We start from the raw sequence: 12,544 nt of genomic DNA on the forward strand, positions 1-12,544 counted from the left end.
GGAGAGTTGTCGATACCTTTCCACTCTGTCCCTTTAGGAGGAGACTCGTCCTCAGCTGACCCGCTGCTGCTGGACCAATACGTGGCCGTCACCGACTACGAGAAACAGGAGAGCTCTGAGGTCAGCCTGTACGTGGGGCAGGTGGTGGAGGTCATCGAGAAAAATGAGTCCGGTAGGATCCTTCACTATTAATGTATTCATCTAAACCTGAATGGCTCAGTCTTAACTCCCCAAAACCATATGATTTTCTTTCTTGTGTGGCTTGAAAAGGCATTTATTATTTGCGTTCCCAGGCTGGTGGTTTGTTAGCTCCGACGATGCTCAAGGTTGGGTACCAGCCACATGCCTGGAAGCTCAGGACGACCCTGATGATTTCTCATTTCCAGCAGAAGAAGGTGAGTCCTGCTTGCCATCAAATGTTTCACATCAATCTCAAATGTCTACAACAATACAAAAAAGAGTGCTACCTCCTGTCTATTCAGATTTGGGATCTCTTAAAGGTGAAGTGTGTAATTTTTTTTATCTTTAATGCAGAGACTATAAAGGCCAAGTATTGTAACTCGTACTCAGAATTTGTCCTCTGCATTTAACCCATCGATGTTAGCCAAGTGTGCCGCACACGTCCTGAAAAGTGAAGCCAAAGCATGCTAATCGCCCCCAGGTGGTTGGTCCCAGTATAGCTCATAAACCCTGCCCCCTCCATGTAGTCCAATATGACACAAGACAAACTAAACAATCAAAGTACACTTCAAATACAGTTTTCCTAGATAGTTTCTGTCATTTTGGGTAGTTTATATCCAATGATGTCAGTTCAAGTGTTCATTCTTTAAGTTTGGTTTTAGTTAGTTAATTGATGCTATGAAAACGGAGGTGTGACATCATGATTGACGGCTTCTCTGAGCGAAGTAAGTAAGCACTGAAGCACCAACATACTTTTTCCGGGATTTTCGGGAGGAGATAGGAGCTTTAGCTTTCTACATTTCCATAACTGTTTATTTCACACCAACATAATGAGTTGTTCTGCAGCAAACTAGCGAATTTCTAGGTGTACATGAAATTCTTCTTTCAGCCAATCACAGAGTTATATTAAACAATACCCTGGCTCTACCTAGCTTAATAATGGAAATGAATGGTACCTCAGATTTTAAAGCCCAAAAAGTACATCCATCCATCATAAAAGTAATCCATATGACTCTAGTGGGTTAATAAAGGCCTTCTGAAGTGAAGCCATGTGTTTTTGTAAGAAAAATATACTAGTCATGGGTAAGGGTGACCCCGAATAGTCGAAGATTCGATACATCGATATGTGGAGCTGGATTCAACCACCGATCTCGCAGTCGAATCTTCGCAGGTGTTATGAAAGGAGGATCATACCATTTTGGCAATATGCTCAATATTTTAAAGACGCGGCGCTGTGCTACGTGTCCGGTGCGCAGCCCCTTAAAGAGCGCTGAAGGGTTGCACACCAGACCTGAAGCTCAGCGTCGTGCCGCATCTTTAAAATTCAAACACATAGAATTGAACAAATCGTCAATGTACATACTGATTTCACCCTGTGCTACAAGATACACCCAACGTGCAGAAGTCGATTCGAAATTGATCTTGCGTGTATATAATGTGCGGTCCGGTGTGAGATCCTGAGACGGCGCTGAGCTTCATGTCCGGTGTACGACCCCCTTTTAGGCACAATTGGCTTAAGACCGTGCATGTAAACGCACTCAAAGTGTTCTTTTCCTCTCTAGGCAGGTTTTCTTTTTAGGTTTATTTATCAAAATGTTCTTTTATATATTTGTGTGATGTTCTGTATTTCGATCGAGACTTTAAAATGTTTTGAGAAAACGTGTGACGAATGTTTATCCACCACATTAACTTTTATTTAAACCTAAATAAGAAAGCCATTGTCAGTTCGTCTGTCAGTTGGCAAGCAGTTTTGGTCGCTTTATTAAAAGTTGTTGCTGTGTGCAGTGTGTAAAGGAAAATAAAAAATAGTCTTACCCGCCTGCAGACTAGTGTCGTGCTCCTTCCAACCCATTCACACACACACACAGATGATTTGACTATGAGTCGACCATAGAGAGATTCGACAATTCTGATTCGAATGTGTAAATCCTTAGTCGAGGACGGCCCTAGTCATGGGTCAGGTCAGAGGTCACTCTTCCACCGGCACTAGACTCTCTTACGGCCGTTACCAGAAGCCAGTGATTAGTTTATAAAGTTGGATATGTTTCTTCACTTCAGAAAGCCTTTATTAACCCCTGGAGCTGTGTGGATTACTTTTATAATGGAAGGATGTGCTTTTTTGGGTTTCAAAATCCCCCCCTGTTCACTTCAATTATAAAGCTTGGAAGAGCCAGGATATTTTGGCTGAAAGAAGAAAGTAATATACACCTAGGATGGCTAGAGAACATATTTGGGTGATCTTTCCCTTTGAGATCAGACTTTCAATGCATTTTGATGAACAAGTTTTGGGTGTAAAAGACCACAGAGTATGCCAAATGTTTCCCGTCAACAGTAAAAAGCTAGTTTCTTCAAAAGTCATGAGCTCTTGTGTTCATATCCTTTGCTTTAAGGGATAGTTCAAACCAAAACTCTATATTTTGTCATCATTTACTCACATTCATGTTGTTCAAAACCTGTATGAGTTTTTTTCTTCTGTTGAACACAAAATATTTTTTAAAGAATGTTGATAACCAGACAGTTGACGGTAGCCATTGACTTTCATAGTATTATTATGGTAGTCAATGATGGCTTACCGTTCTTTAAAATATCTTCTTTTGTGTTCTTCAGAAGGAAGAAACTGAATGTTAAGTGATGACAAAATGTTCATTTTTGGGTGAACTAGCACTTTGTGTCGTGTATGGTGAATCTTGGAGGTGGGGATGTTTTCTGTTGGGCAAGTAAGCAACCACCCTTGCAAGAACGGCCTAGCAACACAATTTAACACCCTGGCAACCACCCACAACACTTTAACATCACAGTGTTTGTAATCACAGGCTTATTTGTGCAATTCTGTTTAGTGATGCAAAAATTACACACTTCACCATTTAAGGTCTTTCAAGTCTTACTCAGATGTTATTCATAAAGATAGATGAGAAGATTTAAAGTGCAGTTTTTAGTTTTAGTTCAGCACTACATGGCAGGGATTGAATATTTGGTAGCCCAACATAGAGACGTGACCTGAAGGTTTTCACATGTGTCTGCTTGCTCTCTGCTGGAGTGTGCCGGAGATTCTGGTCACTGCCGAGGCACGTTGGTCGCCGGCGTACTTTAGGGGATCTGTTCAGCACAGGCTTTGGCCAAGGTGGAAAGCATACCACTTTATCACTCTGAGTCTGTTGTGATGGTCTCACCCGACCCCGCATGTGTGACTTCTGCATGCGCCACTGCATGCACTGCACTGTGTGACTTCTGCATGCGCCACTGCATGCACTGCACTGTGTGTCATGTACTGAACGAAGAAGCATGAATCTGGGAATTGCAACACAAGTGTCCTTATTATTAGTATTATTTGTGCAATACTTTCTTTTTACTTTATTACTTGAGTTACATCTTGTTTACAAAAGTAATTACCAAAGCACATGAAATGACTCATGCTAATGCTAATTAGATGGTCTTGGTTGATGCACGTTTTGTCATGAAAAAAATCAATAAAACACAATCACAATTTAAACAAGTTAGTCACACAAACAAAGAGAAGAAGAGATGCTGTACCCTGTTTTGTATCTTTGGATGGAACTGAATGTATGAGCAGAGATGAGAAGCATTTAAACCTGGTGGAGTCATGTTATGTTTAGATTGTGATTTTGTTGGTAGCATGTGAAAGTAGTCATTCTTCCCTGCAAATGTGCTTATGCTGTAAGTACTCTTGGGTCTCTGATCAGATTCCCCCCCCCCACCCTTCTTCATCTGCTATTCATGACAAAGCTCAAAACAGAAAGAGCTCGTGCAGATTACAAGCATTCATTTATTGTAAAATATAAATACAAGTGTGAAAAGTGATACTCTTACCACTAATTTACCACTTCGCGTTTTCCATTTAACTATTTTGGCAAAACAATGAACGCATTGTAAGCTCAATGAATTTTTTTTTTTTTTAAATATGGATGGATGGCATTGCATTAGATAAGAAAATATCAAAGTAGCATTTATTTTAATGAAAAATATCAAGCAAACTTTTCAAACAAGATAAAAATAAATTGCAGATATCTATTAATAAAACAAAAACATACTATTTGGATAATTTCTGGTTGTCAAGCTTCAGTGGAATATTAATATTATTTGTACTGATTTTGTGCAAAACGCAAGTGGCAAATTGGCTGTAGTGGTTTAATGTTTTTCATGAACAACATTTTTAACCAAAAAGGTTGAAATATTCCTTTCATTTCCTCAGAGGAAAAACACACCGCAATATATCCATACTCTGCACGTGATCAAGATGAAATTGATTTGGAGAGAGGCATGACTGTAGAGGTCATTCAGAAAAACTTGGAAGGCTGGTGGAAGATCAGGTAAAAACAAATGCAAATGTCCTCAGAAAGGATAAAGATACTTGAGCATTTTCTTGGACAGAGCATTGTCCCTCTCACCCCTTAGATACCAAGGAAAAGAGGGCTGGGCCCCGGCGTCCTATCTGAAGAAGGCTGACATTCTCAATCAGAAGATGGCTGCTGGTGCCCCCGTTCATGCCAGCGCTAATGACCTGGAAGTGGCTTGCAAACAGCAGAATAAGGAAAACAAGGAGAATCAGCGTGACCGGTTTTCACCGTTTTCAGACAGCAAGCGCAGTAAGTAACAGTTTGTGTGATTCTAATTTAAGTATTTCTCAGATAAAATTGTTGACATGACAAAATTTTTAATTTAATTAGTATTGTCAAAAATGTTCAAAAAACAGTGAAAGAAAAAGTTAGTGAACCCTTATATTTTTTTTCAAACATCACGCTACATAACAATATGCATTTTTTTCTTCAAAAGTGGTGTTTTACAGACAAAGCAAAACATTTTTAATGCTTATTTGTCAACTTGTGTACAGTCAGCCAGTCATTATTTGGCACAGTTCCACTGCATGGTACGACTCGTACAGCTCACTTTTGGCTGGTTTTCCATTGTTTATAGTATCTAGTACTTTTTTTAGTACCATTTCGGTTGAGGTTCCAAGCGAGCCATACTAACAGATCACTGATTGGTCAGAGAGAATCGTCACTACCAGAATCATTGGATGTGCGACACAAAACCCGCTAGATTTAAACGGTCAGAACAGCCAACGCAGTATCATTTGTTCCTACAACTTTTTTTAAACGACTTGCTTTAAACAACCGTCAAACACAACTTGGAAAAAATGGCTGTATCGTGGTCAGTAGACAAGATGGCGGCACAACTATAATGATCAGCATATAATCCCACCCACTTTGAAGCGATACTATACTGCTGTGGAAAAGCAAAACGAGCCAAGTGGAGTTGTACCAATACTTCCCAACAGTGATCAATGCGCCAAGCTGAATTAAAAAATATTGATGCGACCCTAGTTGAGTCCTTCAAAATTACAATGGCCTGAATAGCTCCATGTTCTTGCTTGAGATTGTAATGCATTCTTAGTGCTGAGTTGCATCTGGAAGGATATCTTGCATAAAATATATACCAAATAAATATGCTGATGATCAGCTGTGGCAACCTCTAACAAGGGCAGCCGAAAGTGAGACTTGCTTGAAAAGATTGTTGGCTCTCTAAACTCTGCCCTCTTTTTCTTTGCAGAAGCAGGAGCTCGACAGAGACCTCCACCACGGCGGGATCTAACAATAGTATGGGTGATACATTTTACAATTGCATCTCAAATATTTCTAAAAGGTTCTACAGGATGCATAAGATTTTGACATGGCAACTCATGGCTTGTCTCTAATTCCAGCCAAGAGGAGTGAGCCTGCCTAAACCTCCAGTTCCACCCCAAGTAGAGGAGGAATTTTACACCATAGCTGACTTTCAGACAACCATTCCCGATGGCATTAGCTTCCAGGCAGGAGTGAAAGTCGAAGTGAGTTTAACAGGAGACAACATATTACTCAATTACATCCAGCTATTCGAAATGCATACATTTACTTTATATCTTGTATTCCCAGGTCATTGAGAAGAACTCCAGCGGTTGGTGGTACATTCAGATCGATGATAAAGAAGGCTGGGCTCCTGTCACATTCATTGATAAATACAAAAAAACTAGCAATGCCTCTAGGCCTAACTTTTTGGCTCCCCTTCCTGGTGAGATGGGTCAGCTGAAGTTGGAAGATACCTCAAGCAATAATACCAACTCTGAACAAAGTTGGTCCAAACCTCTGCCAGACGAACCTTCATCCAACTCTGAATTTTCCACCCGTTCCAAGCTGAAAGAATGGAAGCCCAACGTGGGCAAGGGCAGCTCCCATTTTTCTGGGCCCTTACCCCCACCTCCATCCTCACCTACGGCTGAAGAGAAGCCAGCTTTACCACCAAGGAGAGAATCCATCAACAAGAGCCTGGAATTGGAAGACAAACCCAAAGCAGAGATTTCTAAACCTCTCCCACCCAAACCACCGGCCCCAGGGGTCATAATCCCACTTGTGACGCCAAAAGCAGCTCCTCTCAAACCGGACAAACCCCCAGAGATAAAGAAGGAGGAGAAGAACAAGCAACTCTATCTACGCAATGAAATGGGCTTAGAGTGTGGCCACAATATCTCAGCCAAGGAGGTGAAAAAGTTTAACCTAAAGCATGTGGCCAAGCAGCCTCCCAAACCCAAACCAGATTTGCACGAAGAGAAGCCGGATTCGGCCAACCCGGCCCCATTCCTGAAACCGAAACCAGTGATCAGACCAAAGCCCACCCCTGCAGTGAAACCAGAGCCGGTTGCTAAGAATGAGCTGGACATCACAAACCTTCGGAGTAAACTTCGTCCATCTAAGCCTCCAGAGCTCAGTGGCAACTCAGGTGATCCCAACCAACAGAATGATATCTCATCCAGTAACCCCCTGAATAATAGCAGAACAAATGGAGAGCCAAAATGCCCCCCTAAGCAACAAAATGGCCATAACCCATCAGAAACAATTAAACCGCCAACAACTGCACCAAAAGAGCCTCCCCAGAGGCCGTCTGTGGCACCTAGAAGACCTCCACCACCAAAGAAGGGTGCTGAGCCAGCCAGTCCTACAGACACCAAAGCGCCACAAAAAGACTGGCAGGAAGCCAAGCCAGCCGCCCCTCCTCCTCAGAGCAGACCCCCGCCACCCAAAACGAAAGCCTTCCCTTTGCCAGCCCCCAAAGAAAAGGAGAAGGAGGAACCCAAGCCCAAAGTACCCGTGCCACCCAAGCCCTTCGTCAAGATGGAAAAACCAGGGCCACCAAGAGACAAACTCCCACCGCTTATCAAGGAGCCAGCCAAAGAGGAGCTGTTCTTAGCCGTGGCAGACTTTGAAGGAGACGAGCAGACACCTGGCTTTAAAGAGGGCGCCATCTTCGAAGTGCTGGAGAAAAGTGGTAGCGGCTGGTGGTTTTGTAAAAATGTGAGTGATGGGCCAGTGATGGAGGGCTGGATCCCTTCCAATTACCTGACCAAGAAACCTTAGGTACTCTTGACATAGCTGCCTAAAGAAAACTTATTTAATTAACATCGTTTATTTATGGGTACCTTTTTTTAAATTACATTCCATCCTTTGCAAGTTCAAACAGGCCATAATAATTTGTTTGCTTGCAACTCTCCCTTTTAGGGAAAACCATGTGTGCTTTCATCCCAGACAGCAACATGGTGTTGGCCCACATCTGGTGGGCCGGATGCTGGCCGACACTATCGCTGTCTGGGATATGCCCATTCTTATGTTAATCAAACCTTATATGTATCGCTAAAGGTTTAAGTGACTAGCAATATATAAATGACTTTTCACAGCCTCCATGATATTGTGCCTCAGTATAACATGCAAAGCGTTCTGTGCTTTTTGCGTAGTATATGCAAATAAGTAAAACTTGATGTCTGAGCAGTGTATATCAGCAGATTTGAGTGTAGATTAGAGTATGATTCTATATTACACATACCTTACAATTAGCAAGTTGGCGCTTGCACGGCAAAATCAATGCCTGGAGAACTTGTTAAACACTCTGTAACTCTACATTTTGAATCTTTTAGTTTACAGCCAAGTACAAATTGGTCTGCTTTTAGGTCCTAACACAACCAAACCTGTTTTATCTACTTTACTTTTCAATTGTTTGGATTCAAGCTGCACTTTTTACGGACTTTGCGGAGAACTCTGCACTGAGGAACTGATGAGTAAAGGGAAGGTGCATAAACACATGGCCTTAAGGTTTACAGAACGCTGGCACCCATTTCTATTCTTATTTCATTTCTATTTGATTTCTGTCATATAAATCTTATAGCAAACATTGATATAAAAAGCGACTCCTTTTTGCAGTACAAATCATCCACATTAGTGAATAATGGATTACCTCAGAGCAGCCATAATAGTCATTATTTTATATGTCAGTATTGCCCAAAGTATTTTCATACCATTGACGAAGGTGCTTTGATATTTTACAATCATTGTTAAATGGTTTAACATTCATGCTTGACTGGTTTCAAGCATACATTTGATAGACATGTTTATTTTAAACACTACATGTGGAAATATGTTGGGGGTTTTTTGTTACTAAAAATATTTTGTTGCGTTTTCCATTCATTTGTTTATCAGAAAACTAAAACAGTGTTAAACTGGTGCCCAGTCTGACTTGACAATACTGGGAGCACCAGGAATCATATGCTGACTTCGCTCTAAGGTCATTAGCTCCTGGTTGCTATGAAATGCATCCATAAAAGCAGTCCTTCTTTAAACGTGCGACAAATGCAAGTGCCTGAGTTAGGAAAGGATAGTGGAAGGTGTTCTATAGCCGAGAGGTATTTGCTATGAAGGATAACCGAGTGGAGAGGGTAAATGCTGAAAGTATGAAACACGACTGTTAAAATCGGATTCTTGAACCAGGAACAAAGGCGAGATGACATGGGTTACCTTTTTTTGGGTAATGTTTTGTTAATAGTATTTCAAGTTTTGTCTTTTAACTTTTTTTTTTTTACATATTGTAAATCAAATAAACATTTTAAATAGTCAACATGTTTTTTATTAGTATTATTATTATAAGCAAGCCCATGGTAACACTATTATCAACAGCACACTTTTTCTGTCTTCCATTTATATGGTTGTCCTTGAGTTGTCTGGTTGATTTATTACCTGTTTATTGACAAAAGGGAAAGAAATTAAGTTCATAAGAGAATGAAATGCTGCCCAAAATGATGCTGAACTGGCAAAGGAGCCTTTTCCTAAAATGATAAATGGACACATGGGGGGATGGATAAAGTTTGCTTTTTTTGTATTATTGCAAACAAAAATGATCAATAAAATATCATGTGACACTGAAGACTGGAGTAATGATACTGAAAATTCAGCTTTAATTACAGGAATAAATTGCAGTTTACTATAAAATGTAGCATTATTTGTTTTCTATGTGATATACACTCACCTAAAGGATTATTAGGAACACCTGTTCAATTTCTCATTAATGCAATTATCTAATCAACCAATCACATGGCAGTTGCTTCAAAGCATTTAGGGGTGTGGTCCTAGTCAAGACAATCTCCTGAACTCCAAACTGAATGTCAGAATGGGAAAGAAAGGAGATTTAAGCAATTTTGAGCGTGGCATGGTTGTTGGTGCCAGACGGACCAGTCTGAGTATTTCACAATCTGCTCAGTTACTGGGATTTTCACGCACAACCATTTCTAGGGTTTACAAAGAATGGTGTGAAAAAAGAAAAACATCCAGTATACAGCAGTCCTGTGGGCGAAAATGCCTTGTTGATGCTCGAGGTCAGAGGAGAATGGGCCGACTGATTCAAGCTGATAGAAGAGCAACTTTGACTGAAATAACCACTCGTTACAACCGAGGTATGCAGCGAAGCATTTGTGAAGCCACAACACACACAACCTTGAGGCAGATGGGCTACCACAGCAGAAGACCCCACCGGGTACCGCTCATCTCCACTACAAACAGGAAAAAGAGGCTACAGTTTGCACAAGCTCACCAAAATTGGACAGTTGAAGACTGGAAAAATCTCACAAATCTCCATCAACTGCAAGATGCTCTCCTATCAATATAAGCCAACATTTCTAAAGAATGCTTTCAGCACCTGTTGAATCAATGCCACGTAGAAATAAGGCAGTTCTGAAGGCGAAAGGGGTCAAACACAGTATTAGTGTGGTGTTCCTGATAATACTTTAGGTGAGTGTATAGTATAATGCAAATTATATTAATCTTAGTGATTCCATAATTTAATGATTATGATAATGGACAGACGGATGGATGATGGACAGATGTGCCCAAATGTGGTTGCTTGCAATAAACCAAGAAGCTAACTTGACTAAAGAGAATCCCCCCCCTCCTCCAGAGGAACCGGTCAATAATCCCACGAGGAGCTGAACATAGGAGCACATATTTCTCTTCTCTACTGTGTGCTTCTAAAAAACTACTTTTAAAATAATGATATTCAGTAACAAAATACAAATCCACAAAATTATGAATGAATCAGGTTTAAATTCCAAATATACTATTGGACATCTCCCTGGTTTCACAGACAAGGCTTAAGATAGCCTCCAACTAAAATACATGTTTGAGCTGTTTTAACTGAAAGCAAATCTTAAAATATCTGTCATTGTTTTGTCTCAAGATGCACATCAGAAGTTTTTTTTAAATAATTTTTCTAAGGCACATTTATAAAAGCTACTTAAATGTCCTAATTGAACTAAGGCCTAATCCTGGTTTAATCTAAGCCCTGTCTGAGGAACCGGGCCATAAATGACCAGCATTACCCATCTACACAAAAGTCTGCCAGTAGAACACAAAGGTTAGATGTAAATGTGCATATTTTAGATGAATTAAAACTTTGAAGAACTCCCAAGGAAGAATAATAAACATCTCATTTATTATATATATACTCTTGCAGAACAACAGTTTCTTACATGAGGACAGGCATCATCAACACTGAACCTTTGCTTACACAGAGTTACAGACTCAAACAGGAACGAGCAAAATTGTGCATTTAAAAAAAATAAAAAAAAGTAAAATCCAAGTACCATATTGTCAGACACACGTAATGGTTTTGGAAAAATAAATCCATCAGATGGCTAAAGAATGGAAGCTGGTGTAAAATAACACGTGTATAAAATCTGAGGAACACAACATATTGCACTCGAGTTAGGCGACAGTGCTTGTACAAAACGATCAACGATAAACTAACCCAGATTATAGCGCACACCAGATGTGTTTGGCTCGGGCCCGTCTCGTCCAGTGTGAAGCGTTTACAGTAAATGTGCCACTGACAGTTTGTGGCAGAAAAAAACTCACATTTTGGTGAACTTTGCAGAATAATAAAAGTGGCAAATTAGTTGTTCGCTAGTACATAAAACATCCAATAAATGAGTAAAATAACTTAATGTACCAATTAAAATGTACACTTCGTGTGAAGCAGTTCAAAACAAATTTAAAACATTAATTCCTTTTTTATAGCATTTCAACATTTGAACAAGGTCGAAATTAGTTATAAAAGTAAAAGTGATAAAGTTTCTATATATATATATATTAATGATCATAGAAAAAATAAAAATATGTAAGAATATGCAAGGTTTGTACAATGTGTTTGGCAATAAACCTTTTGCTAACTATAAAACACAACAGTAGCTTTTAAACGAAAGTGTCCGCTCGAGTGGTAAATAAACGAGTTGTGCTAGTGCCGGTTCAACGCCCTCGTTTCATATTCATGATTAAAAATGCCTTTGTCTAAATAAACGCATCAGAGCACTTCATCCGTCATCTCTGTTGAGCAGAGAGCCAGGTGTGTCATGTCCGTGTAAGTGTGTGTTGTTGGTTCTTTGGCTTCAGCATCATGTGATTCTGCGCTGAGTGTTTAAACTGCATTCTCTGATTCTGTGCGTCTATCTGATCATCACCTACACAACTGAAGAAGCTAGAACACTTGGTGAGAGCTGGACGTGGACGCGCACGCGTGGGAGCTCATGTGGTGGAGGAGTCGACGTACGGGAGGAACTTGGTGAGTCTGGATGGCGAGCCGACGTTCACACTCTCTGAATCTTCACTCATCCTGAAGAAAATCTCCTGCTCTTTTTTTTTCAGTGTCAGTTCATCCTCCAGAACCTGAGAGAGGAAACAACACAACACGCTTTTTAAAGGTGCACTATGTAGTATTTTTGCTGTAAAATATCCAAAAACCATTAGGCCAGTGTTATATATTTTGTTCAGTTGAGTACTTATATCCCAAATGTTTCCAACTATTTGTAAATTGTGAGAAAATTGCTATTTTAACTAAGAACCCGGGACGTGTCAGCATAGCGTTTGAGGGAGTCGCCTGTCAATTGCGTCATATCTGCGTTACCCTCGGTTTCGGCTTTTATTTGGCAGGAGCGCTTTACTCTTAGCAGTGTGAACAACTGAACGCACGGAGTAACGTCATAACATTTTAAACACACTTA

At 40.3% G+C, this 12,544-nt stretch overlaps 2 protein-coding genes across 6 annotated transcripts in view; one reads left to right on the forward strand and one right to left on the reverse strand.

The window, feature by feature from the left end:
• Window positions 1-9,114, forward strand: part of sh3pxd2b (SH3 and PX domains 2B) — a 142,980-nt gene extending 133,866 nt beyond the window's left edge. For 3 of the 5 annotated variants that reach the window (XM_067422798.1, XM_067422800.1, XM_067422803.1), the window contains 8 exons: window positions 38-172; window positions 294-394; window positions 3,214-3,301; window positions 4,391-4,508; window positions 4,594-4,784; window positions 5,749-5,795; window positions 5,900-6,025; window positions 6,111-9,114. In XM_067422798.1, coding sequence (XP_067278899.1) covers window positions 38-172; window positions 294-394; window positions 3,214-3,301; window positions 4,391-4,508; window positions 4,594-4,784; window positions 5,749-5,795; window positions 5,900-6,025; window positions 6,111-7,586 — 2,282 coding nt within the window. In that variant the 3' untranslated portion in view covers window positions 7,587-9,114. Of the gene's footprint in view, window positions 1-37; window positions 173-293; window positions 396-3,213; window positions 3,302-4,390; window positions 4,509-4,593; window positions 4,785-5,748; window positions 5,796-5,899; window positions 6,026-6,110 lie in introns of all 5 variants that reach the window. The other 2 variants (XM_067422801.1, XM_067422802.1) reach the window with 1 other exon arrangement.
• Window positions 9,115-10,957: 1,843 nt separating this feature from the next.
• The window catches only part of stk10 (serine/threonine kinase 10), an 89,847-nt gene continuing 88,260 nt past the window's right edge, over window positions 10,958-12,544 (reverse strand). Inside the window, exon 19 of the mRNA XM_067423575.1 lies at window positions 10,958-12,209. Within this exon, the coding sequence (XP_067279676.1) occupies window positions 12,069-12,209 (141 nt within the window). The 3' untranslated portion in view covers window positions 10,958-12,068. The remainder of the gene's footprint in view (window positions 12,210-12,544) is intronic.

The sequence above is a fragment of the Pseudorasbora parva genome, chromosome 18 (genome assembly GCF_024679245.1).
Source record: "Pseudorasbora parva isolate DD20220531a chromosome 18, ASM2467924v1, whole genome shotgun sequence".
In the NCBI taxonomy this organism is placed as follows: Eukaryota; Metazoa; Chordata; class Actinopteri; order Cypriniformes; family Gobionidae; genus Pseudorasbora; species Pseudorasbora parva.